The sequence below is a fragment of the Falco peregrinus genome, chromosome Z, assembly GCF_023634155.1.
Source record: "Falco peregrinus isolate bFalPer1 chromosome Z, bFalPer1.pri, whole genome shotgun sequence".
NCBI classification, from domain to species: Eukaryota; Metazoa; Chordata; class Aves; order Falconiformes; family Falconidae; genus Falco; species Falco peregrinus.
The window spans coordinates 54,767,829-54,792,821 of record NC_073739.1 but is presented as its reverse complement, the minus strand read 5'-3'; the positions used below and the strand labels follow the sequence as shown (position 1 = coordinate 54,792,821).

General features: G+C 40.2%; 1 protein-coding gene across 4 annotated transcripts in view; it reads left to right on the top strand.

Annotated features, from left to right (window-relative positions):
* The first annotated feature begins 2,342 nt into the window (after positions 1-2,342).
* RIC1 (RIC1 homolog, RAB6A GEF complex partner 1) overlaps positions 2,343-24,993 on the top strand; it is a 53,690-nt gene continuing 31,039 nt past the window's right edge. For 3 of the 4 annotated variants that reach the window (XM_055790179.1, XM_055790180.1, XM_005241601.4), the window contains exons 1-3: positions 2,343-3,085; positions 14,268-14,375; positions 18,795-18,871. In XM_055790179.1, coding sequence (XP_055646154.1) covers positions 2,945-3,085; positions 14,268-14,375; positions 18,795-18,871 — 326 coding nt within the window. In that variant the 5' untranslated portion in view covers positions 2,343-2,944. Of the gene's footprint in view, positions 3,086-7,116; positions 7,187-14,267; positions 14,376-18,794; positions 18,872-24,993 lie in introns of all 4 variants that reach the window. The other variant, XM_055790182.1, reaches the window with a different exon arrangement.

The following is a 24,993-nucleotide window of genomic DNA, read 5'->3' as shown; positions in this document are numbered from 1 at the left end:
ACAGTTCTCTTGAGCTTTGTTATCATAGTCTTGCTGCTATATCCTGTAATTGCGCTTTGATAGCCACTGCCAGAACTGTTCAAGAAACTCCGAGAGCTTGGTCTCCCGCATACACTTGATTTCTACACAACTTTTGTGTCCCAAGGCATTATGATTTATATTCCCATACTGCAACACTGAGAAATGTGCTTATGTTTTCAAGTACAAACAGCCTATGATTAAAACCAAATTACCACTCTAGGCATCTAAATAAGTACTCGGATCAGCCCACAAAAACATACAAAAAATTACATAGTTCAGAACATATCCATATCATTGATGTGAGGATTTTGATAGTAACACCTTTAACAAAACACTGCATCGTCTTATTTCTGATTTCAATTATGCGCCTCATGTCTCTCCACAGAGAAAGCAACAGTATCAGCAATGCAAACACTACAAAGACGTCAGCCTCTTTACTTTTGGCACAATGTACAGTTAGAACAAAATCCTACCATGTAATTGCTATTAACAGCAGAAGCTGTTCCCCCCATTAACGCTGCTCTCAGCACACAACCTGGCGTTGTTCTTCAGGAACAACATAAGCTGGAAGCATGTTTGCCTTTTGTGTTAGGATGCTGTAGCATTAACTAAGTAAGCTACAAAGAAGTATGAAAGACATGCAAGTCCCTTATTAATTGTTTCACGATTTTTCTTTGAGAAATTTCTTCGTACTTTCATCAACATGAAGCTGGCAAAAAGTAATTAATCCAGAATGACGATTCTAAAAGTCACATCTGTTCTTCAGGATGTACTTTGGGCTATTTATTTTATAATATGAGCAATAGAAGGGGATTTTATGAATGAGATGCTGTTACACTCCCGAATATTATTTCCATTTCCTAATTTAGAAGGCTAGATATCAAAAAAACAGGCCAAAAAGGGTTCTGAGAAGAAACTATAGCAAGGAGGGTGTTAGTAGCAGAAGCACTGATTGCCATCCATTTGACAGCAAGGAATTTGATGGTAAGGCTGTGTCCAAATTGTCCACTTAAGTCTGGGGTACGAAATACCTTGGTGTTTTGCTCCTCTACTGCATTTTTTTTTCAGGGTATATTATGGTTTTGTCTGGATTCTAGTATGTGCATCCTTGTAACTCACTTCTCTGCTTGTGATTGTGTTCATATGGGAGTATTTCAGCTGGAGCATGGTATTTGTATGTTAACAACTTCCAAACAGGAAGATGTTCAGAGAGCTGGCCTTAGGTGTGTGGACACGCCATATTCTTTGAAGGGAACTGAGTAACTCGCCTGCAGCGAGACGCAGTTTCAAGACAGGTCTGGAAGAACTCCTTTAACAAGCAGTGCTGGGGGACTGCTTCTGTGAACGTTCCTGATTATTTCTACCAGTGGACATCTACCTTTCGTTCTCTTCTATCTCCTTTTATTTTCCAATTGCAGGAGAAGACTAACAAGCCTCATGCACTACATCTAAAGCTATAGCATTAGTTTCCACTTCAAATCCTTCATACTACATGTTCCTGCTCTCTCCTTAATGCGTGAATAAAAGCATTTGGGCAATCATGAAAATAAGAATAAGAAACAAATAGGTCCTGCATGAAAAATAACCTAAGGAGTTTTTTTTTAAAAGAATCAGACCCTCGATCCAACTCATCCCTTGGGTGAAACGTCTGTGCCAGCACCTGGCAGAAGCCTGACGCCAAACCCACGACGCTGCACTGCTCCCTGTGCCTGCCCTCATCCTGCCCCCAAACCAGCCTCAACGGCAACGCTCCTGTCGGCGGCTCACCGGTTCTCCTCACTCAGACCTGCCTTTGTCACCTACAGCTGCTATCCCTGGCACCTTGTCATGGAACCACCCCCGCACCTGCGAAGCGCTGGGTGCCAAACGGACCTCCGCCACGCCGCGCCTCCGACAGCACCAAGCCCGGGCCCCCCGGGCTGAGGCTGGCCCGGGCCCCGAGCCCCCACCGCCTGCCCGTTCGGCACCGCCCCCGCCGCCCCGCCCCCCGCGCATGCGCAGGCCGCCGCCAGCCCGGCCCCGCCCCCGGCCCCGCAGCCAAGTGGCGGGCGATGCTTTGCGCGCATGCGCAGAGCGCCCCGCCCCGCTCCTCCGCCCCCTCCCCCCGAATGCGCGTGCGCTCCCCGCCCGGTCCCTCCCCGCCTGCGCGCGCCTTTTCGCCCGGAACCTTGACACGGAGTCTCTTGGGCCCGGGAGACTCAGGCGCCTCTGACGTCACTTCCGCGCGGCTCCATCGCCGGGGCCAATGGGCGCCTCCGCGCCCGGCCCCACCCCGCCCCCGCCCTCCCCCTTCCTCCGCTGCGGGGCCGCCGTCGCGCTTGGGGCCGCGGCGTTCAGACGCCGTAGCGGGGGAGGAGGAGGATAAGGAGAAGGAGGAGGAAGGAGATGGCGGCGGGGGCCTCGGCGGTGACGACGACAGCGATACGGAGAGCGGGCGGGCGAGGCACCCGCAGGAGGGAGGAGCCGCCGCTGCAGCCGCCGCAGCTCCCGCGGGCCCGCTCGGAGCAGTGACCGGCCGCCTCCCTCAGGCCGCGGCCCGCTCGGCACTCGCCCCGCCCCGGACTCGCCTCCACCTCTATCCTCGGCGGCTGCGGCGCTCCCCGCCCCCACGCCCGCGCGAGAGCAACGGCGGAGGCGGCGGCTGGGGACACGGCCCGCGGCCCCCGGCCCCCGGCGGCGAGCAGGCCTTAGTCGTCCCCCGCCTGGGCACGGGCGGTGGCGGCGGTGGACCGAGGGGTCCCGTCGCTTTGCTGGTGATTATGCATGGTCGGCCCCGGGCCGGTGGTCAGAGCCCGTCGTCCGGAGGCCGTCGAGCGGGCAGCGAGCCCTCCTGCATCTCTCCTTCGGCTGATGTGCCTGCCGCCCCCGCCTAGGCTAGAGTAAGCCAAGAGCCCGCTTCTCGGGAAGAGGGAAATCTACAGCCATGTATTTTCTTAGCGGCTGGCCTAAGAGGTTGTTATGTCCTCTGGAGGTCCTGGAGCAACCTCTTCACATCCAGACGGATCCCCAGAGAGCTTTCTTCGCAGTGTTATCCCCATCTCAGCTAAGCATCTGGTACTGCAGAGTGAGTATCCATCTTTACGTTACCCCTCAGGTCCTGTGCTCCCAGCTGAAAAGCCCTCTTATCTGTAAATTATTTTTTTTTTCGTTCCTGTTCCAGAAAGGGTCGTAAAATTTGGGACTAAAACTTACAGAATACTTCATTATTTGTAAATCGGAGTGGTGAAGCCTCCGTGGTTACTGATATCAGGGTAGTGTTAAAATATGTAAAGTCAACCTACTTGGAGTTAACACCTGTTATTCCTGAAAATGAAACTTTGAACCAACTTGTTTTTTACTTGACTTTAAGTAGCGCTTAAGCTTAATGTGAGAGTTTGTAGCAATGCTTCTTTTTGCAAGTACTGTTAGTGCCTTCTGCCTTGGTATGTATTGTATTTTATGTAAAAGAATGTATGAACGCAGGAGATACGAAACATTTTTTATAAAACACAGAACAGACTGTAACATTCTGTGTAATGGTATTACACACAAGTTCACAAACTCTTCTTTCTATGAAAAAGTTTATGAAAAGTTTTGCTGCCCTAACCAGAAGAATTGCCATGGCTTTTGCATGGAAATTGCTGCTTGAGCAACATCCGGTTTGAGACTGCCTGTATAATTAACATTAAATGCCTTCCTTTTAAATCGCGGTAACAAAAATGCTCTTTGTCAGTTTGATTTGGTGCGGTCAATGAAACAGCTGTGATATTGATTTTAAGTTCTGATGCTGGATCCTTTTAAATAATCGTAGATTAGACCCTAAATCTGTCTATAAATATTTCCAATTCCAGATAATTTATAGAGTTCATCTCAGATTACAGGAGAAAACTTAAGCCAATTTTAGAAAGCTGATACTGGAAGGTCTCAAATGACAGTTAGCCTTAAAAGCTTGTTTTATGTTTTAACATGTTGAGATTTCATTGCTTTTCCTTGTGTTGTGCTCTGCGTGGCTGTTCATTAGTTCCTGGGTGGGGTGCTGATACTGTTCTGGGGTTTTTTTAACCTGTGTGAGTATCCAACTAGGACATAACAGCCCAGCAGGTACGCTGTCTGAACATCACGGGGCCTCTTGGTTTTTTTCATTTGTGGCCCATAGGGTAGATAAAGTGTATGCTCTTCTAGCTTTTGCCAGTTGTTAAACCTATAGTTGTAGTCAGTCAACAGACCACAACTGCTGTTCTGTTCCAGAAAAATACATTAAAAAAGCCCCCAGGCTTGTAGAATGCTTCTCAAGATGTGCCCTGTTGTCTAGAACGTAGTTTACTTTATGGTCTGTTTCTGAGGACGACATTCTTTAACTTACATGCTTGAACTTGTTTTGAAATGTTGAATGTTGTATAACTGGCTACAGACAGAGCAGTAAAAGAATTCACTCAATGCAGAAGAGTTGAGCAAACTTACAGATTGTTTCAGTTTTTTAAATACACTTTAATTCAGTATGTAATGGGTACTTTTGAGGAAAGTGCTGACTTTGCAAGGCTTCATCACTGGCTGATCTTAGACTAAAAAGTATGTTACAGTCTCACCACTGCTGTGGACATCCAGCCATTTAAGAGCATTTTTAAAGATAATCTCTTGTGTTATTTTCATGCATGTCGTGGTGGTGGTTTGTTTTGTTGTTTTTTGGATTGGGTTTTTGTTTGGTTTTGAAGGTGAAGCTTAAAATTGTATGCTGGACTTCTGTAAAACAAACTGAAATTATTGCATTCTAGAAAATATTTTCATTGTCGGAAGTATCTTCTTTGGAACAAGGCTAAGTTCTGGTCAGGCTAAACTAATGCAGTTTCTTGAAGTAGAAAAGCCTTCAGGCTAATGTTCTTGTTAAGAATTTTCTCAACTGTATATTTGAAAGGTTTCATGTAAGAATGAGGTGACGAGGCTGGTGAAGTTCTGTTTTGATTTTTTCAAGAGCAGGGAGCCCTTTGAAATACTTTCAGACGTGTGAATTTACATTCAGTACGTGTATTTTTCAAGTAAGGTGGTAATGTTTAAAGCTCCTTTTCACCTACCGTGTCCTAAGAACTAACAGAACTAAGGAAACTTTATCCCAAAGTGTGGATGGTTTTCTGGTTTGAAACAATATATGTATTAAGATAGAAGCTTGGGTAAATGATGTAGGTAAAACCAGAAGGAATTCTGTTAGTGGTTTTGAGCCAAGAAGCCCATGACTATTTTACATGTTATTTTGTACAGGGAGATTGGATTGTGGATCGAAAAGACCACTGATGAGTGGTGAATGTTTTTGATCGTGCACCAGTATTGGTGAAAGACTCTTGAGCATGTGCCTCCAAATGTGTACTTTTTTATGCATCATATGCATGTGCCACTTTACTAGTATGCATGTTGTCAAGCACACACAACATAGAGTAGAATAGAATGGACTGTTTCACTTGGGAGGGACCTACAAAGATCATCTAGTTGTTGGACTAGAGTAGACCAACTGGCCTTGGCCTGACCAATTCAGGGCTGACCAAAAGTTAAAGCATATTACTAAAGGCATTGTCCAAATGCCTCTTAAACACTGACAAGCTTGGGGCATTGACCACCTCACTAGGAAGACTGTTCCAGTGTTTGAAGAAAAAAAAAAAAAAAAAAAAAATGAGGTAAAGTTGAAATAAACACATTTTTAAATTTTTACTTTATTTTGTTCATTAGTGCTACAAAAAATATTTTCTTCTTTCATCCCAATGGATTGTATTAAATGCATCCCACGTTGGAGAACGCTGTTCCAAATATTTTTCTTATATCAGAAGAAATTTTTGGCTTGGGTACCTCAAAAGATTCTGTGACACCAAGAGCCAATGAAACTGTTTTCATTGACAGCTTTGGAAGGCTTGTCACTGTTTTCATTCCATAATGTTAAGTACTTGGATGCTTGAAATGAGAAATTTAAATTAGCATTTCAAAGTTTCTTTAATGAAAATGAGGTAACTGATGTTTAGTAGATTGACTGGGGAACTACAGGTGAGTTATCATGAGGCAGCCGTGCAGTCTTGAGTGTCATGATCTTTCCTGCTTGCACGTGTATTCTAGTGGCTCTTATTGTAAACTGGGGATGGCTTTTACAGGGTTGTTTGGCTTGCTATTTTTCAGCCTATTTTTTTTCAGCTAATGAAGGAATCAAAGGAGCAGTGTAGCTGGCTTGTTGAAAGTGTTACTCCTTTAACAGTAGTGGCATTTAATTTTAAATTGCTTTTGTTATTTCATGAAATAAGAGCTTGAGGCAGTACAGGAAATTCTAGATACTCACTCACAGGGCTCTACATATTAAGGGAAGATGTATGCAACCAAGGAAGGAGGTGTGATAGATCAGTGGAGCTCCCCTGTAAGTGTTGAAGAGTGAATTATGTGCAACAAGAATAGTCTGATGATGTAGTTCTATGTGTAAATATAGTTCAGAATGTCCCTTCTTTAATAACAAACTTGTGGCAATGACAGGAGTAAGTACTGGTGTTGAATATGTAATGAAAATTCCTGGAGGTTGTTGGACAGTCAGCTATGACTCTGCCAGTCAAAACCAGTTTTGTTAGCTCTTTGAAGCCAAGAGTAGCTTGCCCCAACTACTCATTTTGAGGAGCATTTCTTAGTTACCTAGGTGCTTATCAGTTTATGATTTATGTCTGCCCTTGTTTCTAAACTTTCCTGGGCTTTTTGTGATGATCCGATGTTTAATCGGGACACCCAAATGAACTGTAAGCTCATGGGAAAGCATGCATGTCAGAATCCTAGATTGTCAAATAATCTGTATTCATTTTAAATGCTGAGTAAGTCTGTATCCAGACAGCCCTCGTAACTCACACTCTTGGGTGCTTTTCAGTCTCTAGCTGTTGCAGTACTAGAGTTGAACTTGATGCATGCTTTAAATGTAAGCATACACATTTGTTACACAGGACAAAACAGGGGACTGTGCTTGTTAGAGAAGTGATCTCCATAACCTGGAATTTTGGCATGATACAAAAGGAGTTGCTTGTGACACCAGTCCTTATAGTTCATATGATAGATGAATAAATATATTTTAAAAATACACAGTTGTTTTGTAATCTTTTTTTATTGCAGGTGGCCATTGAGATAAGAAAATAATTATGTTTTGACTGTGCTTTCAGGATTATGCTTTCATCTCAGAACTGTAAGCAGAATAATTTACTGAATTATTGTATGTGGCCTTTTCCTACATAAGATTAGATACAATGTCTGTAGCATTTTTATGTGGAATTTGATTGCAAAATGAACAACAGAAGTCTTGATAATGATGTAAGTGGTTGTGTATTGTTAACAATATGACATGGCATCAGTGCAAACTAAGACATCTTGCCTCTCCTGCTGTATTTTTTTCCTTAGTAATTTAACCCCTGAGATGCTAACCTCTTACTGATACCTATCAGACATGTCTGAGAAGGCCATTTCTTCTTACACGTCAGTAGCAGTTGTGCTGTTGCTTCTATTGCAAAGATATATTGTTGTTACGTAATTAAGGAAATGAGGATTAACCCGTTAGACTGATGGATTTGTAATGTGAAATGTAAAATTGTTATGTGGATATTCAGTAGGTCTTACGAAGTTTTCCGTGTCTCCTGTGTTAATATAAAATAGGTGACCCCTGAAAGGCATCTCAGAATTACTTGCATGAAGAGAAAAGCATCCTCAGTTACGAGTTTTAACTGTCCAACTAGTTTCACATAATAGAGTTGTTTGCCAATAGGAGATCAGAGATGAGGTTAGAGGGTCTGTTCTCTATCACACGCAATTCCATTTAATCCGTATGTAAGCACTTGGAAATTAACGGGGCTGAGGAGCAGCAGCAAGTATCTTATCGAATATGGATGGCTTTTCTTATTTGCAGCACTTTTAAGCAGCAGATTAACTAACGACTTTCACCTGGTAGAGTTAGTTGTTGACAGTTTCGATGCACTTTGGTTTTTTGAGCTCTTTCACAGTAGCTTGTGAAGCACAGTGTTGGGGACTGTGTCTGCCATGTTTGTTGGATGGATACTCTGCTGATTCTAAGCTTTCCAGTTGCTTTTAAAACTGAATTAAAGGAGTTACATTTTTATAACTAACCGTGCTTTTAGAAATTCTTTTATCGCCATCTTGTATCTGTTACTAACAAAATGGCTTTTTCGTGGTCTTTTTTTTCTTTTTTTTCCTTCTGGTCCTTTCTAATGAATTGTCCTGTTCCTTATGCATGCATGCATGCTTTCCTTTTTTCCATCTAACCTTTCTGGTTTGTTTGTTTCTAAACCTACAAAGCTTCAGTCTTTAAAGTGGAACATAGACCATCTACTGATGAAATAAAGTGCAGTGTCACCAGCCTTTTGTTTGGTTTTCTCCAAGCCTTGTCTTTGTTGCTTAGATGGTAAGCTCATCAGAACAACATGCTTTTTATTTTTGTCTTGGGCCTACAGCCTAGTGAAGTGTTGAAGCATTTGTCTTAGAAAACTGAACAGTACGTTTGTGGTTTTGAAAGAAATTGTCTCTTGATTCTAAATGTGATTAATTTTTGGTGTCATGAATACTAAATGTTAGGGGTTGAGAATATTAGGATTTTAACAATTGCCTATGGCCATGCAGGTTCTTGAATTGATGCTACATTAAAAACCCAAACCCATATATAACACCATGTTGTCAGTTGCTAATACTGTTGCATGCTCTCAGCCAAGCTAAGAACTTTTTCCTAGACATAACTGTTGTGAAAAGATTGCTATTCTTCCAGATACTCAGTGTCTGAAAGCTATAATTAAATGCAAAAAATTATTTGGTAATAGTGAATTGGTGGCATTAAAGATGAGTTGTTTAAAAGAGAGAAGGAAGTATTAAGGATTGTGAAATTTACTTGGTTTTAAAATTCAAGTTACTTTGGATTTATGGTTACAATAAAAAGAGCAAAATAAAAAAAATGGAGTTCAGAGTTGAACACATCAGTTATGGATAGGCTAGGCAAAACATTCAGAACTTCTCAATGTTCTTGGGTATTATTTGGGTAGAAATAATTTAATTCAGTGCAGCTTTATCAGTATTCTAAAAAAATCATTTAACCTCTTGTGGTATGTAAGAATTGGAGTATGACTGTATCCTGTGTGATGCAGCATTCTTAGAATTTAGGCAAGGGTATGATTTTGCTATTTATATTTCATACAGATATAGTAACTACTTCTTTGTTTTGCTTAAAAATTACAGAAGTGCTGGTGTCTCACACGAACATCCACAGGCCTGAGCAAGAGTATTACTTCGTATTTTCAGTAATTTTTTGTGTGACTATAAGTAGCAGTGTTCCTGTCTTGCTCTCCTCCCTTCTGCGTTTAAGTAAATTCTGTGGTAAGAGAGCAACTAAAAATAAGGGAACACTAAAAAGTTTCGTTGTCTGAATGCATACATACTGTTAGGTGTTTACTTGTCAAACTTAGGCCAGTAGTTTTCCATTGTATTTGCTGACCTACTTAACTTGTTAAATCTACTGTATACACAGTTCATCATTAACCTCCAGCAGTCAAACCACAGAGTCCAAATTAAGGGAGACTCACTGTTTCATTATTTTATATACTGTCAAACAAACAGTGATTGTACTTCTCTCCAGTATAGTTTTCTTCAAAGCCTATTAAACATCTCAGTTAGGATATACACTTGCTCATGAGGGCTGTTGCCCAAGTCTCTACTGCTTGTCCTCTTTAGACAGTCTGTTCAGAGCAATGTTCATGTCTTGGTTTGGTATTGAAATGTCTACTTGATTTGCATTTACATCAAATGTGATAGAATGTTTGTGTTTAGAGAAGTTAAGTGGTAATATCGCAAGTCTAAGCTCTCCGAATCTGCTGTGTTTGTGTATCTTGATAGATTTCTTCCTAAAAACCATAAGGTTCAATGTTCTGAGACTACTTACGTTGCTCATAGTTACTGCTTAAAAAGAAATGGGAAAGATGTTGTATTTGGTCAGGTAGAATTAACTAAAATAGTAACAACTTAAAATTATTTCACCATGAGTTTGGTTTGTGTGGTTTTTTTTGTTTTGGGGTTTTTGTTTTTGGTTTTTTTGTGGGTTTTTTTTTTTTTGGTGTTTCTTTTTTAATTGTTTGCTTAGGTATTTTGTCCTGATGTTGATGCAGAGCTCATCTTTTTTAGTGGAAAGTCCGAAGAAATTCCTAATGTACAACAACAACTAATAATGAAACAAAAGTGAGTTTGAAAATAGTGTAAGTGTCTGCTCATGAAGCTAGCTTGCTACCTTACTGTTTTATAAATAGTGCAATTCCTATATTTCAGTATTGGTCATCCAAAACACATTTGCTTTTGTCTGTCTCTTTTGAATTTTGTCAAAATCTCACATCACTAAAAAAAGGCATATTTTATGCTAGAAAGGCATTGTTGAGACGTGTAAAGATTTTGAAGTAAGTGCTTCTGTGGAAAGTGCTCTTGTGAAAAGGTAGCCAAATGAATGATGTATGGGGAGGGAAGGAGATAAAGTATATTTAGCTGTGGGTACAAGAAGTTCTGTTTCTCTCTTTTCAGTAGCATTAACTAGAGCACTGGAGAATTTGTTTCCTCTTTGGTAACCTTAAAAGAATGTAGCAGTTTTATTATCTTCCCCTCTTTTTTTTTTTTTTTTTTTTTTTTTTTCTTCTTTTCACCATTTCTGTTACCCTGTGAGCATCCACCTCCACTGTTCTGTTTTATGAGTGTCACCTTCTGTTTTGTGTGATCTTACATTCATCCCAAGAGGCAAAATGTACTGTATCAAAATGCTAGATTTTCTCTGCGGCAGATTGTAACATGCCAGATATGCTTCTTATCTATTTTGGGAAGCTTTTGCTAGTTTTAGTTGCAATTTGAGTGAAGAATTGCTTACTCAGTTCTTTCTTCCTGGAGAACTGAAGGTGTGTACTTCTGTTATGTAGACAGATTTTGTTGTTGTTTGTTTTGTTTAAACAACCCTTTATTTGTTAGGTCACTTGCTATGTTTCAGGAATCACTAGTTTTCTCCAAAAGCTGTGGCTCTATGGTTAGTATTTCAGCAAGCATTATAAAGGAGGATTAATATCTTGGCTTACTTGAAATAGTATGTGTGTCTTATTAGTTCTACTTAACTAGGTTTCTTTATAATTTTAGTAGCTGCATGTAGAAGTGTAAAGAGGAAAAAAACATGGAGTTTTCATGAAGCTGATACAGACAGTTGGTTTTTCCAGCAGAGACAAATGTAAAAATTTAAGAAAATTTTGTGTAACAGAATCTGAACAGTTTCTGTACAGGCCATGAGTTAAATATCTAAAACTAATCAGAGAGAAGAATTGTACTAACTAGGCCCTTATTTTTGAGAGAATGTTTGTTTAATGGCTTGCTCTGTTCAGAGCAAGTAATTAAAATTAGGCTGATAGACTTCTGTACTCCTCTGCCATTATAAATCTTTGGTCACTTCAGATGTAATAAATTACTTTAGGTGTAGAATGACCATTTCTCCTTCTCTTGCATGAGCCGAACAGGATATTGAGCTATATTGAGCTGCCCTTCTGGTTTGTTAATGTAGCAGTTCATGCTTTTGAGGGAAGCTCATACACAGGAATAAAGTGTCTATGTTGGGGTTTTCCTCACATACAAAATTATGCTTTTTAGTTGGGAAGTATGGGGAAATAAATTGCATCAGTGAAGTATTTATGGCTTAACCATTAGCTAGGTAGCCTTTTTGACCTATTGAATTAGAAGTGGGTCTGCTTTCTAATACGAGAAGAAGCTACTTAAATTACAAAAAGGTAAAAATGATTGCTTGCCCTCTTAATGTTAACTCCTTTAGTCCTTGTCTGTAAGGCACAAAATAAAATCAGTCTAGAAATCAATTTGTATAAATTGTATAGCTGCTGCTTATGTGAACGTTCTTCCAGATTTTAAGTTGTAATAGCAGCTTTCTTGTGAATAAATGTCTCAAGAACATTACAGTATAAGAGCTGTTGTTACATTCTGTAAAAGTAGCAGTGTAGAAGGAAAATTATTCAGCGTTAATGAGCTTCTAAAACTTTCTTTGCCTGCTGCTAAAATGCTTGAAACACAACAGTGCTTTACAATAGGTCTCCAAATCTGCGTTAATGGTACACATTACCAAGATTGTACTTGTCCTCACAAGGCACTCTCTATCTGTACATCTACAACAGTTAAGGCGGGTCTCAGCCTAGCAGTGAAAGGCTGTAGTTCATGAGAGCAACAAATAAGAATCTGTTGAGAATAATTAGTTATCTGTTTAGTGTTAGAATAATTTGATCAGCAAATACCTGCAAAAGAAGCCACATGAATTGAAAAAAGTGGTGTAAATAGTTTTGGGGTACAGATTAGTTTGCGTGTTATACTTTACAGTATAAATACTTAACTTTGTTTTTGATAATTCGGTTCTGTGTGGGTGTAAAATTTTAAGTAATAATGCTGTTTACAGGATGCAGAGTTACACTATGAATTTACCAACGCTAAGACTCTCTGTGCTCCTTTTTCATATGTATGATGAAAGCATATGATTACTTATTCATATGATTTTTCATTTTAAATTGATTTGGTTTTAACTACTTTTTTTTTAAGGGAAACTGAAGCAACTGATTCCAAATATGATGGCAGTAGATATCCACTGAGTTCTCAGGTAGTTTCTGGGTAGGATTAATGTTTTTAGACTTGCAACAGCTTCCACTGTTTGAGCAAGTAAGCTCACTAAGAACAATGGCAAGTTGCCATCACCTGTGGTTCTTGTGGTGGACGACAAGCTTTGCCAGGGGTTTTCATGATTAATCACTCTTTTTGCTGAAAGTACTCTTCAGCCTTTTAGTTTCCTTACAGGCGCTGGAGGAGAGTGCTGGTTTTGGTAGAGTTTGCTGCTGCAACTATGAAGGAAAATTGGCACTGATAAGTTAGGAAGAACATCTGTTAGGAAGATGAGGGGGAACTTCTTTTACAGAAGGAAGTGTGGCTTGTTTAATTTAACTGAAGGCTGAGGAAGTACAGTTGTCATCTAATTAATATACATGCACCTTTCACTGTTGCTACCTCCCAGTGGTGTAGGGTAGCAGACTGGGGAATACCTTGTCTTGTCACGAAGGAGGGAAGACACAGTCACTCAATATGAGTGATCAGCAGACTTCGTTTATTGTGCCTTACAGTCACCTTTTATGCCTTGTTATAATTAGCTCATACATATTACGAAAGTTAAGCTCATTATTGGTTAGTTGCCTAAATACCGAGCCCGCCCCTAGTTTATCTTCTGTAGTTATCTGTTCCCACCTGCAACATTCTTTTCCCACCGCAATCTTCCTGTTATTGTGTAACGAGAACAGCCAAGGATAGTGTATTTTTGCTTTACTTCAGACAAGCTGAGAGCGATGTGCGTTTTTGTCCAGCCAGCTGGACTATGTCTATGTGACCTTTTTCAGCTAGCCAGTTATCCACAATACCCATCTAAGCTGAAAACTGTTACTGGTTCAAGAGCAAGAAGGTACAAACAAAAAGAGTGTTTCTAAGCACTGGAGCAAGGAAGGGTAACTTCCCATTAGGTTGTGTCACAGCTCTCAACTGCTTTCATGAAAGGGAATGAAGACTTACTGCCTATGGTAGCTTTGTGTGGGCTTCATGGCCCCAAAGCTCTTTTTCATTCCCGGGAGGAAAGGTGTTCATGGGTATATCTCATCATATGCAAAATCTTTTCAGCAAACAGTAGGGATGGTTTTTCTGCACAATTTCTGGCAACCAGTTCTTGAAGTGGTGTGAAACAGATTACCTGATTATCATTCTCTTTAATACAGTGACCCATCTATTTAGTAGAAACTAAGCAAATGGATTGTACCAAATACTCTGTAGAATTTTTCATCTTAGTTAATTTTGACAGTCCTTTTCATTGTAGGAGCCTCTTGGAGGTGGTTCTGTTTATCAGTCACCCTTTGTCTACCTTGAAACTACTTTTGTATTCTGTAATGACTCATTTCTGGGCAAATGAAGGTTTTTATTTAAATATACTGGGTTTGAAAGAGTGAGATTAGGAATGACAGTGTGGTAGGAGTTCTGCATAAATTTCTTTTAAAGGCACCATTGTGTAATGCATTGTCAAATACACACAGATTTTTTAACCTTCCCCTTCAAGGGAAATGTGTTCTTGCTGTTAAGAAAACATAGTTGTTTACAGTTATATCACAATATGACAACCATCCCATTCTTCTAGATATGACATGTAATAGTTTGGGTTTTTTTTCTTCCAGCCCAGTGTATTAATCGTAAGCTACAAGGAACTATCAAAAGCAGCTTCCCAGTTTGGACCTTATAAACAAGCAGAATGGCGTCCTGACAGCACCATGATAGCGGTTTCAGTAAGTGGAGTTTTTATTACTTCTGTGGTTAAACAATTGCAAAGACAGTTTTGTATTACCAGTTTCTGTGCTTATACAAATTTGCAGATTGTATGTACGTTTAGTGTATATATATATTTTAATAATAGTACCAAGGTATTTTTGGATGATAGAAGCTTCCTTTAGTAGCTTTCATTCTTTTTTTTCCCCCTGAAGAATGAACTGCAATTCTTGGTATTAAAATAATGCTTAATGTATTGGTGAGGGGTGATACAGCATCTCATTAGTTTAGTAATCTGGTCACAGAGAATAAAGGAATTGGAAGATATGAAATAGTTGAGGAGTTAAGTGACATAAACATATGCCACTTCATAAGTAGGATTTACAGTTGTTTCAGAAAGGTGGTTATAGGAGGATGAAACTGTAGTTTTATTATGGTGCAGTATCTTTTGGTGATTCAGAAAAAATGCAGGGCACTGAGAACATAGAAACATGGGCAGTGATAGGTGATACATAGACTCTTCTGTTCAGACGCTTAAAGGTAAAGATGAGATCTTGCCTTACATGGAAATAAAATCTTGTTTTGTAGTTGATGCTGTGCTCACAGCAGTAAAGTGGGCTATTTCAGCACCAGCATATATAAATTTGAGATGCAAGGTAGACACAGAGGTGTGAGTAGAGTTTGTAGGAGTCAGAATATGGGATGGCACTCCTGGTGATTTTTGGTCAGGTCTTACATTAGGACGAGGCCTTGAGTTGGGTAACTTTCTTTTTCTACATTTTCTTCTGAGAAGGTGCAGAAGAAAAGAATGAAATCATTAAACTTCCCCACCAGAAGTTCATTATGTGGAAACCGGGTAACAACTACCGTATTTGTTGGTGTACTGACTTTACCTCCTAATATAAACTCTCCGTGCTTAAAATTATGCCTGTGATGCTTTGTAGTTTTTAAACCAATCAGATATTGTTATCTTAGTGGAAAATACAAGATGGTTTATGGAATAGTTCCTGTCTCTACTAATATCATCATTACTCTACATCAGCTAAACTTCCTGTGCTCCTGTTTTCTTGTGTGTAATGCAGGGCTAGACTTTTCTGAGTAGCTGGTTTGGAATGTTTAATTCACCTAAAAGAATCTCATGGAATCAATGCAATAAACTATTTCTGTTAGTGTCAGCTTATATTTTCAGTTAGCAAATGCTAATGATTACCAGCAAAGACAGAAGGGAGACTTCTGTAACATTTATTATGAATAAAAAAGAACTCTACAGTTTTATAATACAGCATATAATCACATGTAAAATATCCAAATATATTTTATTGTCCTGTAATTTATGCAGTAGTTCAGAAGAGATTTAAATTCTTACATTGAATTACTTTGCATGTTATGGTTTTTTTCTGTGATGTTGGGATCCGTTTGCTCAAGAAACCTTGTATGTCAGCTGACAGTCAGACTAGCTTTAGTTTCTGCCAGTTCAGTTACTGTACTTTCAACTTTTTCTGCAGCTAAATGTTTAGTGTTCTTTCTGGCAGATGATGTCAGAATCTAAATGCCCATAAAGTCTGTTTGTAAACCTAGGTTTTACAAATTAAAGTTTAAAATGGTCAAACAGTTTATAAAATAATGAGTATGATGAGATTCCTAATATTCTTCATGTTTCTCATGCTTACATTGGATCTCCTGAGTGTATATATACAAATAATATAGTCAAGCATATTTGTATCACCACTTCTGTTTTGCAGGTTTTTTTTAATATGCTTTTGGAATATATATATGAAGTTTAATTTGAAACAGTTAGTGAGTCCTACTGAAAGACAGATACTGGTATTTTTGTTACAGAGAGACAGGGTGGAAAGGCAATTCCGGGAGCTTAATGAAGAAGATGTTCCTGCTGATGCATGATATTTTTACCCCCAAAGTAAAACTGTGAACTTCTTTCCAAGAGGATAAACATTTTCTCCCCTCTTTGACTTCTTCTTAAGAAGAAAATTAACAAATACAAATGAAGAAGCAATAGCAAAGCAAGTTCTTAATTAAAAAGAATAGCTTGTGCTACTAGTTTTGTTGGACTAAATTAACTTCAGTTTAATTACTGAAGTCCTGTACAATAGCTAAAAATACTAGTTTGAAAGCTGAGTTAGGTGATATAGTTTCTCACCTGTTATTACCTGTGCTCTTGAGTTTCTTGAGTGTAATAGTTCTATGTAATAATAAAATTACGTTAAGAAGGTGAACAAAAGGCTTAGTATGGACTTGTAAGCCAAGTGGTACATTCACTTTTTTTTTGGATGACATAATGATGGGGAGCATAGTCTGGATTTAATGACCACTACAGCAGTGATAATACAGCGTTTTATATTTCTGACTGCCAGAATGTTCAGAGCATATCTATGAAAATAAATCACTTCGCAGCATGTGCTTTGAGGTGATTATTATTAGTACTGAAGGCAAACTTTGGTCTACTATATAAGGCTTTATAAAATACTTCCAAGTAGCTTTAATGGTATGCAGTGAAACTTAAGCAGTTCTCACACTGTCATCATCCCCTAGCAATTCTAACTTCCTTTGCTACTAATACTTTCTACTACTAAACTGTTGGCACCCTTTCTAAACTGATCTTTTTTCCTTGATATTTTGTAGTTTCTTCTTTCATATTGCTGCATTTGTAATTTTTCCTGTGTTACTGGGAAATACTTTGTTTCTTGTTTGGATTAGTACATACACCTAAGGTAGCTAATACTAGTGGTTAAACGTTGTGATTTGGGTCAAGATGCTTCAACATAGAGAAATATACAAGGCATATCCTTCCCTTGCTACAGGAAGTGCTTTGGTATAAATAGACTGCTCTTCGGTGTGCATTCCTATAGCTAAGCCAGAGCTTTGCTAAAGATCATAGCATACAAGAAAGTATGTTGTGAAACTCCTTGCAACATACTGTATATTTATACTTTTGACTGTCAAAGATGAGAATGATCAGGGAACAGATGACAGTGATGGTTACTTCAGTAAGTTTCATTGCAACACCGACATTTCTAAAGCAATGTAGAAACCTGTGTGAATGAATATGATCAATTTGCAGGACGTGTAGGTTGAATGTTTCTGCATTTCATCCAGCTCTTTGTGGAATTTGAGGTTCTGTTTAGAAATGAACCTGTAACAATAGCAACTCTGTGCTTTGAATAGTGTTCAGTAAGGCTCTTTGTACTTAATATCAGTATAAAGATACTTCACAGTATTGTTTTACTTTCCCTTCCAGTGTAAGATAACTTACAGGTTGAATATTTAATGATGTAATGGAAACAACCTGTAAAGATGTTAGAAATGGGCACGTTTCTGTGCCACATAATACCTGAACATGATATTACTGCACACAGAGAAGCTTCCATTTACTTTCAGCCTATCTCAAGCTCACCGCTGTGGTTCGATTTTATTCTTGCATATACTCACTTTGAATTAGGGTAATTGTGTTTCTTGGACTTGGAAGCCAAAACAAATTTCTTTCATGATAAAGCAAAATGACTGGGGAAAAACATGGCAATTGTGAACTGATAAATTAAGCTAACAGGAGTGTTACTTCTGCCTTTATTCAAAGAAAAGGAATCCAGCTTTGCAAAGCAACTTGATAACCATTCATTCCAGTGCTTCTTGTCTCCTGTAATAGTTCTTTGGGTACATGCCCAGCCTATATTAAAATGATTCGATGGAAACCCTGTTTCACAACAATGCACTTGTCTGAAGGATAAATTTGTGCTTTAAACAAATCATACTTCTTGGAACAGCTAACCTTATTGGTCATCTGCCTCTCCTGTGCTTATAAAACACTGGATCAGCTTCTAGTCATGACTGGAACATCTGATAACTAAATGATTTATATTTGTTCTCTGCATAGTGTTATAGTTTGAAGTCAGTCTTCCAGAATGGCAGGATATGCATTGGAATTGAATTGTAGAATTTTTTTTTTAGACACCAGAAGGTTTTGAAAAGGTGTGTGGCATGAGGATTTTTTCAAAACTACCTGGATGACCAACATTGAGAGGCAGTGCCCAGCTTCTTTGAACTCTGTAGCGTCCATTTGTGTTCAAACACCTGGAGGTCTTGTTCTGAAGGATTGCTACCTTCTACTACATGCTTTCTGCATTAATTGTCTTTGTTGGTGTCAATTAGATTCTAAATCTAACACCAGATCAGGTACTACGTATTTGTATGAATCGGAGGAAAATTTCTGCTGGATTTTTCTATTTATCTATCTACTAAGTGATCTGTTCAGTGGGCTGTAAAGGCTAGTATCGATTTTACTTAGAATGAATTTCAATGCATGGGTTTTTAATATATCTGAAATTTGATACATTCAATGTATGAGACATGTAGAAATTGCAAGAGTTTGTATGGATTTTACTCATGCAGATAGACTATTTATCTTATCAGTGTTTCTCTTTCAGACTGCAAATGGATACATCTTATTTTTTGAAATCCCTTCAGCAAGAGACAAGTATCTTTATGAGCCAGTGTATCCCAAGTAAGTGTGTTAAACTTTCTTTGCATCCCCACAGTGTGAAAAAAATATGGCTAGACAAATCCTAAGCAGATTTCATGATAAAAAATATTTCCTTCCAAAGTATGTTTTAAAACTTGAGTGTGAAGCATCATTCCAATGAGAGTCAGTTCAGAGAAGCTGGTCTAATTGGTTTGTGGTGCGCTAGTAAGATTCCTTAGGTCCATCTTACAAGCTGTCAACATCTTAAACAGCAGGGTTAAAATTGTCTAGTGTTAGAATTTGAGGAAGTCTGTTGAATTAATGATCAATACAAACTTTAATAATCTCTTTTGAGTAACTCAGCTGAGCAAGTCATGTTTCTTTGGAACTACTAGGCTCTGCAGTTTTTAATAGATTCCTCTCAGCTCTTCAACTCCATAATAACCTGGCTGCCATTCAGCAGGACCTGGACAGGCTAGAGAATTGGGCCGAGGGCAACGTAATGAAGTTCAGCAAAGGCAAGTGTAGGGTCCTGCACCTGGAGAGGAACAACCCCACGCACCAGCACAGGCTGGGGCTGACCTGCTGGAAGGCAGCGCTGCGGGGAAGGGCCTGGGAGTGCTGGTGGACAGCAAGCTGCCCATGAGCTAGCAGTGTGCCCTGGTGGCCAAGGCAGCCAGTGGGATCCTGGGGTGTGTTAGGAGTGTGGCCAGCAGGTTGAGGGAGGTCATCCTCTCCCTCTGCTCTGCCCTGGTGATGCTGCATATGGAGTGTGATGTCCAGTTCTGGGCTCCCCAGCTCAAGAGAGACAGGGAGCTGCTGGAGAGGGTCCAGCAGAGGCTACAAAGCTGATGAGGGGACTCAAGCATCTCCCGTATGAGGAAAGGCTGAGAGAGCTGGGCCTGTTTAGCATGGAGAAGACTGAGAGGGGATCTTACCGGTGTCCACAGTATCTTAAAAGGAAGTGTCAAGAGCATGGGGCTAGCTTTTGTCAGTAGTGCCCAGCGGCAGGACAAAGGGCAGTGGGCACAAACTGCAACACAAGAAGTTCCATCTGAACATGAGGAAGAACTTGTTTACTTTGAGGCTGACAGAGCACTGGAACAGGCTGCCCAGAGAGGCTGTGGAATCTCCTCCTGTGGAGACGTTCAAAAGCTGCCTTGGTGCAATTCCTTGCAACCTGCTCCAACCCTGCATCCAACCCTGGCCATTCCATGATTCTGTGGACTTCAGAGAATTTTGAAACAAATGGGAAATAAATTCGCAATATTATGGAAAGTACACAAATAATTTTTAGTAAGAATACACAAGTATTTTAGATGCAGTGTGTTGTCATTGTCTTATTTTCCTTATTGACAGAGTATGTGTTAAGATGTGACTGTATGTTGGACGTATTTGTGATTGACTTACTTGACTTTGGGTTTGGCAGAATTGGGAAGTATTTTGGATAAATTAAAACCTCAAGGGATGTGTTTGCTTGTGCGTTTAGATAGGCAGAATCTGTAGTCATTGATGGCTCAAATTTGTCTACAGAAATAATAAAACACTCTTGATTTCTTATTGGCTAGGAACTGATTTTTTTGGTTTATCTCTCTGTATATGTTCATCGTTATGATAATGCTAGATAAATTAAAATTTTTTTTCATATTTGTAAAATGAATTAAAGTTGGTTGGTCATGTAAGAGGAAAACATTTTTATTTTTTTAAAACCGTAACTGTTAAACTGTGAACATTAAGGAAAAATAGATCAGGTTCTCAGGAGCATTTACATTTTAAATCTCTATTCTTTTACAAGTGCATATAGGAAGAAATAACTTGGCAGGTAGTAGATGATTTCAGAGTGAATTCTTGCTTCATTGAGTGGAAGATTTGGTGTGTTTTACTACTATAATGCATCTTTTAGCTCATCTACCTAGCCCTCAAAGCTCTGGAATTATGTGGATTTTACTGTTGCAACTTGTCTATTTTCCAAAAGCTTAAGACCAATGTGTACAAGTTATTACTTTACTTGCCTTTTTCTGAGATGCAAGTAGCATTTTTCAAACTGACTTTTCACGTCTGACTTACTGTCGTCAGGAAAAAAATAAGCAGAAAACCTGTTAGTGCACCCTGTTGAAATAAATAAAGGGATAGTATATCTTCAGCAATATGTGCATTGTACATAATGCAAAAGACTATTGTATGTTCTTCCTGTTCTATTTGCAACGTTGGGTTTTTTATTGGCAAAATCTGAAAATATATGGAAATACATATAAAATATGCAGTAAGAATTAAAAAAGAAGCTTTGGAAAGTTCATTTAGACATGGCACATATAGGAAGGTTTGAAAATACCTGTTGAACAGTCAGTGACTAACCAGTCTGAATTTTCTATAAAACAATGGTAACTCATTTGTGTTGTCAACCTAAAAGCATGTGTTTTATGATTTTATTTTTTTTTGTTAGCTGTGTGTTGAATGGTCAGGATTTAAAGGTATATTTGTATAGCCCAAAAGGATAGAATGCTGAAATCTGTGGATGAGTAAGATGAGGTGTTTGTCCCTAGAGTGTTTATGATGGGTCACTCACAATCTGCTAAGAGTAATGCATATGCTTAACTTTAAGAAGATGAATGATTACACTGAATTTACTGGGATTACTAGTCTGTCTCTATTTAACCCTCAATTTTGAAAACCTACAGAAAATTACTACTGTTCTGGTTATATTAGAGCAAAAGGAAAACACAAGCATTTGTGTGTGAATTATGCCTGCTGTGATTAACATCAAATTATTCTACAAGCTATTATAATGGGATAAACTTTTTTTGGTACAGATACAGCCTGTATAGTTTCACTAATTTGCTTTGTAGATTAAATACGAAAAAAAAGCCAAAGAAAAACCACCTCAACCAAAAATGAATAAACAGACAAACTAAAGGCCCAGAATTGAAACTTTTAACTTTCTTCTGACTTCTGGTCATTTTCCAAAGACATTTCTCTGAAGTGGCTGGATTTCATTGCAACTGGTCTGAAAAATGCCCAATTAATTTTGTTGATTCTGAAGCCATTAAAAATCAGTGAAAGGCCTTATATCTCACTGGCCTTGTTCTTGGAAAGGGGCATCTTACCGTGTTCTACCACTGTGAAACTGTGTTCCCTGGCTCCTTCCTCTGTGTTGGCAGCAGTGACTATGCAGGTGTGCCTTAAGTAAGGTTGGGTTGTTGACTCAACTGGGAAACTAAACCTGCCTGTCTACCTTCTTCACCTCTCCCTATCCCCTCCCCTGCATTCCAGTAGCTTAGCTTGCATGTTGGCATATAATAAAGGCTGGCGTTAGAAAATGGTAACCATGAAGTAGCACTGACTAGCAGCAGTGGGAAGCTCAAAAACACAGAGTGACTGCTCAGCGATATTCATATGATAGTTCATGATAAAGCAATTGCTTGCAATGTTTTAATTCTAATGCAAATGTTAATTACAGCTTGTCTAGCTCTGTCTTATGTGGTCATTTACCTATGACAGACAAAGTGAGTGGGAAGGTGATTATTTCTCATAGAGTCATAGAATCATTTAGGTTGGAAAAGACCTTTGAGATCATAGAGTCCAACCATTAACCCAGGACTGCCAAGTAATACCAAAACTGCTAAGTCATGGCCATAAGCACCACATTTATGTGGGTTTTTTTTTTTAAACACTGTCAGGGATGGCGATTCCACAACCTCCCTGGGCAGCCTGTTCCAATGCTTGACCATCTTTTAGTGAAGAAATTCTTCCAAATATCTGATCTAAACTTTACCTGGCACAATTTGAGGCCATTTCTTCCTGTTGTATAGCTTGTAACGTGGGAGAAGAGGCCTACTCCCACCTGACTACAACCTCCTTTCAGGTAGTTGTAAAGAGCAACAAGGTCCCCCCAAGTCTCTTTTTCTCCAGACCACCCCAGTTCCCTCAGCTGCTCCCCATAGGACTTGTGCTCCAGACCCTTCCCCAGCCCCTTGCCCTTCCCTGGACACGCTGCAGCCCCTCTACGTCCCTCCTGCAGTGAGGGGCCCAAACCTGAACACAGGGTTCGAGGTGCGGCCTCACCAGTGCCCAGTGCAGGGGGACAGTCCCTTCCCTTGCCCTGCTGGCCACACTGCTCCTGACACAAGCCAGGGTGCTGCTGGCCTCCTTGGCCACCTGGGCACACTGCTGGCTCATGCCCAGCCGGCTGCCGACCAGCACCCCCAGGCCCTTTCCCACCAGGCCCTTTCCAGCCGCTCTGCCCCAGCCTGTAGCGCTGTGTGGGGCTGGTGTGACCCAGCTGCAGGACCCGGCACGGAGCCTTCTTGAACCTCATCCAGCTGGCCTCGGACCCATCGGTCCGGCATGTCCAGATCCCTCTGCAGAGCCTTCCTACCCTACCATCAAGCAGATCAACACTCCCCTACAACTTGGTGTCATCTGCAAACTTACTGGGGTCACACTTAACCCCCTCATTTCAGGTTGTCAATGAAGATACTAAACAGGACTGGCCCAGCACTGAGCCCTGGGGAACACCACTTGTGACCAGTCACCAGCTGGATGTGACTCCATTCACCACCACTCTTGGGTCTCATCTGTCCAGCCAGCTTCTTACACAGCGCAGAGTGCATCCATCCAGGCCATGAGCAGCCAGTTTCCCCAGGAGGATGCTGTGGGAGATGGTGTCAAAGGCTTTACTAAGGTCCAGGTAGACAACATCCACAGCCTTTCCCTCATCTGCTAGGTGGGTCATCTTGTCATAGAAGCAGATCAGGTTTGTCAAGCAGGACCTTCCTTTCCTAAACCCATGCTGGCTGGGCCCAGTCCCCTAGTTGTGCTGCACATGCCACGTGATGGCACCCAGGATGGTGTGCTCCCTAACCTTCCCTGGCACAAAGGTCAGGTTGACAGGCCTGTAGTTCCCTGGATCCTTCTTCTTGCCTTTCTTGCAGATGGGTGTTACATTGGGTAACCTCCAGTCTTCTGGGACGTCTCCAGTTTTCCAGGACTGTTGATAAATGATGGAGAGTGGCTTGGTGAGCTCCTCTGCCCGTTCCCTCAGTATCCCTGGATAGATCCCATCTAGCCCCATATACTCTGTGTAAATGGAGCAGCAAGTCACTGTTTCCTCCTGGACTGTGGGGACTTCATTTTGCTCCCCATCCCTGTTTTCCAGCTCATGAGGGCTGAATACTCTGAGGGTAACTGGTCTTACTATTAAAGGCTGAGGCGAAGAAAGCATTAAGTATCTCAGCCTTTTCCTCATCCTTTGTGGCCATGTTACCCACCGCATCCAATAAAGGATGGAGATTATCCTTGGCCCTCCTTTTGCTTCTGATGTATATCTTTCGGCAGTGGCCAGCTTGAGTTCCAGCTGGGCTTTCACCTTTCTAATCTTTTCCCTGCATAACCTCACGACATCCTTATAGTCCTCCCGAGTTGCCTGCCCCTTCTTCCAAAGGTGGCAAACTCCTTTTTCCCCTGAGTTCCAGCCAAAGCTCTCTGTTCAGATCTCCTTTTTGAAGAATGTCCAGCCTTCCTGGACCCCTTGGCCCTTTTGCAGAGTACAAAGATGTAATGCTGTCCTTGCATTAGTTGTGTGATAGGACAGCTGCTGGAAACAAGTCAGTAAAAACAGTGAAATGGATGGACACCAGTTTCAAATGTAGGTCTCCACACTTTGCATATTTTGAGGTAAAGTTTTTTTTTGTCTACTGTTCTTCTCTTTGGACACATCCACAACATGTGCGAAAGTTAAGAGGTCTTGTAGAACATCATCAGTTTCATGAGTTGTGTTATTTGGTTTGTGTGTGTGTGTAGGGTTTTTTTTTGTTTGGTTGGTTTTTTTTTAGCTAATGAGCACACTTCTGTCAGTGCTTCTGAAAGTTCAGTCTTAATCTACTTTGTAAAATTATGACTTAGTTCTTAATCTTAAACTGTCCATATCTACTAACTTTTTATAAGTGGAGCAAAGCCTGTTCTCTGTATCCTTTCTTACATAATAATGACCAAATGTGACAGAAACATAAAATTTCAGTATAGTGACTACAAAATAAAGTAAAACTCTCTTAATACAACTTCAGCTTGAACAGAGTTCTTAGGCAGCATAAGTTAACATAATGAGGTGGTTGTGCACTGGAAGGACACACCAGTAACATCCTTAGCTGCACCAAAATCCTGGTGCA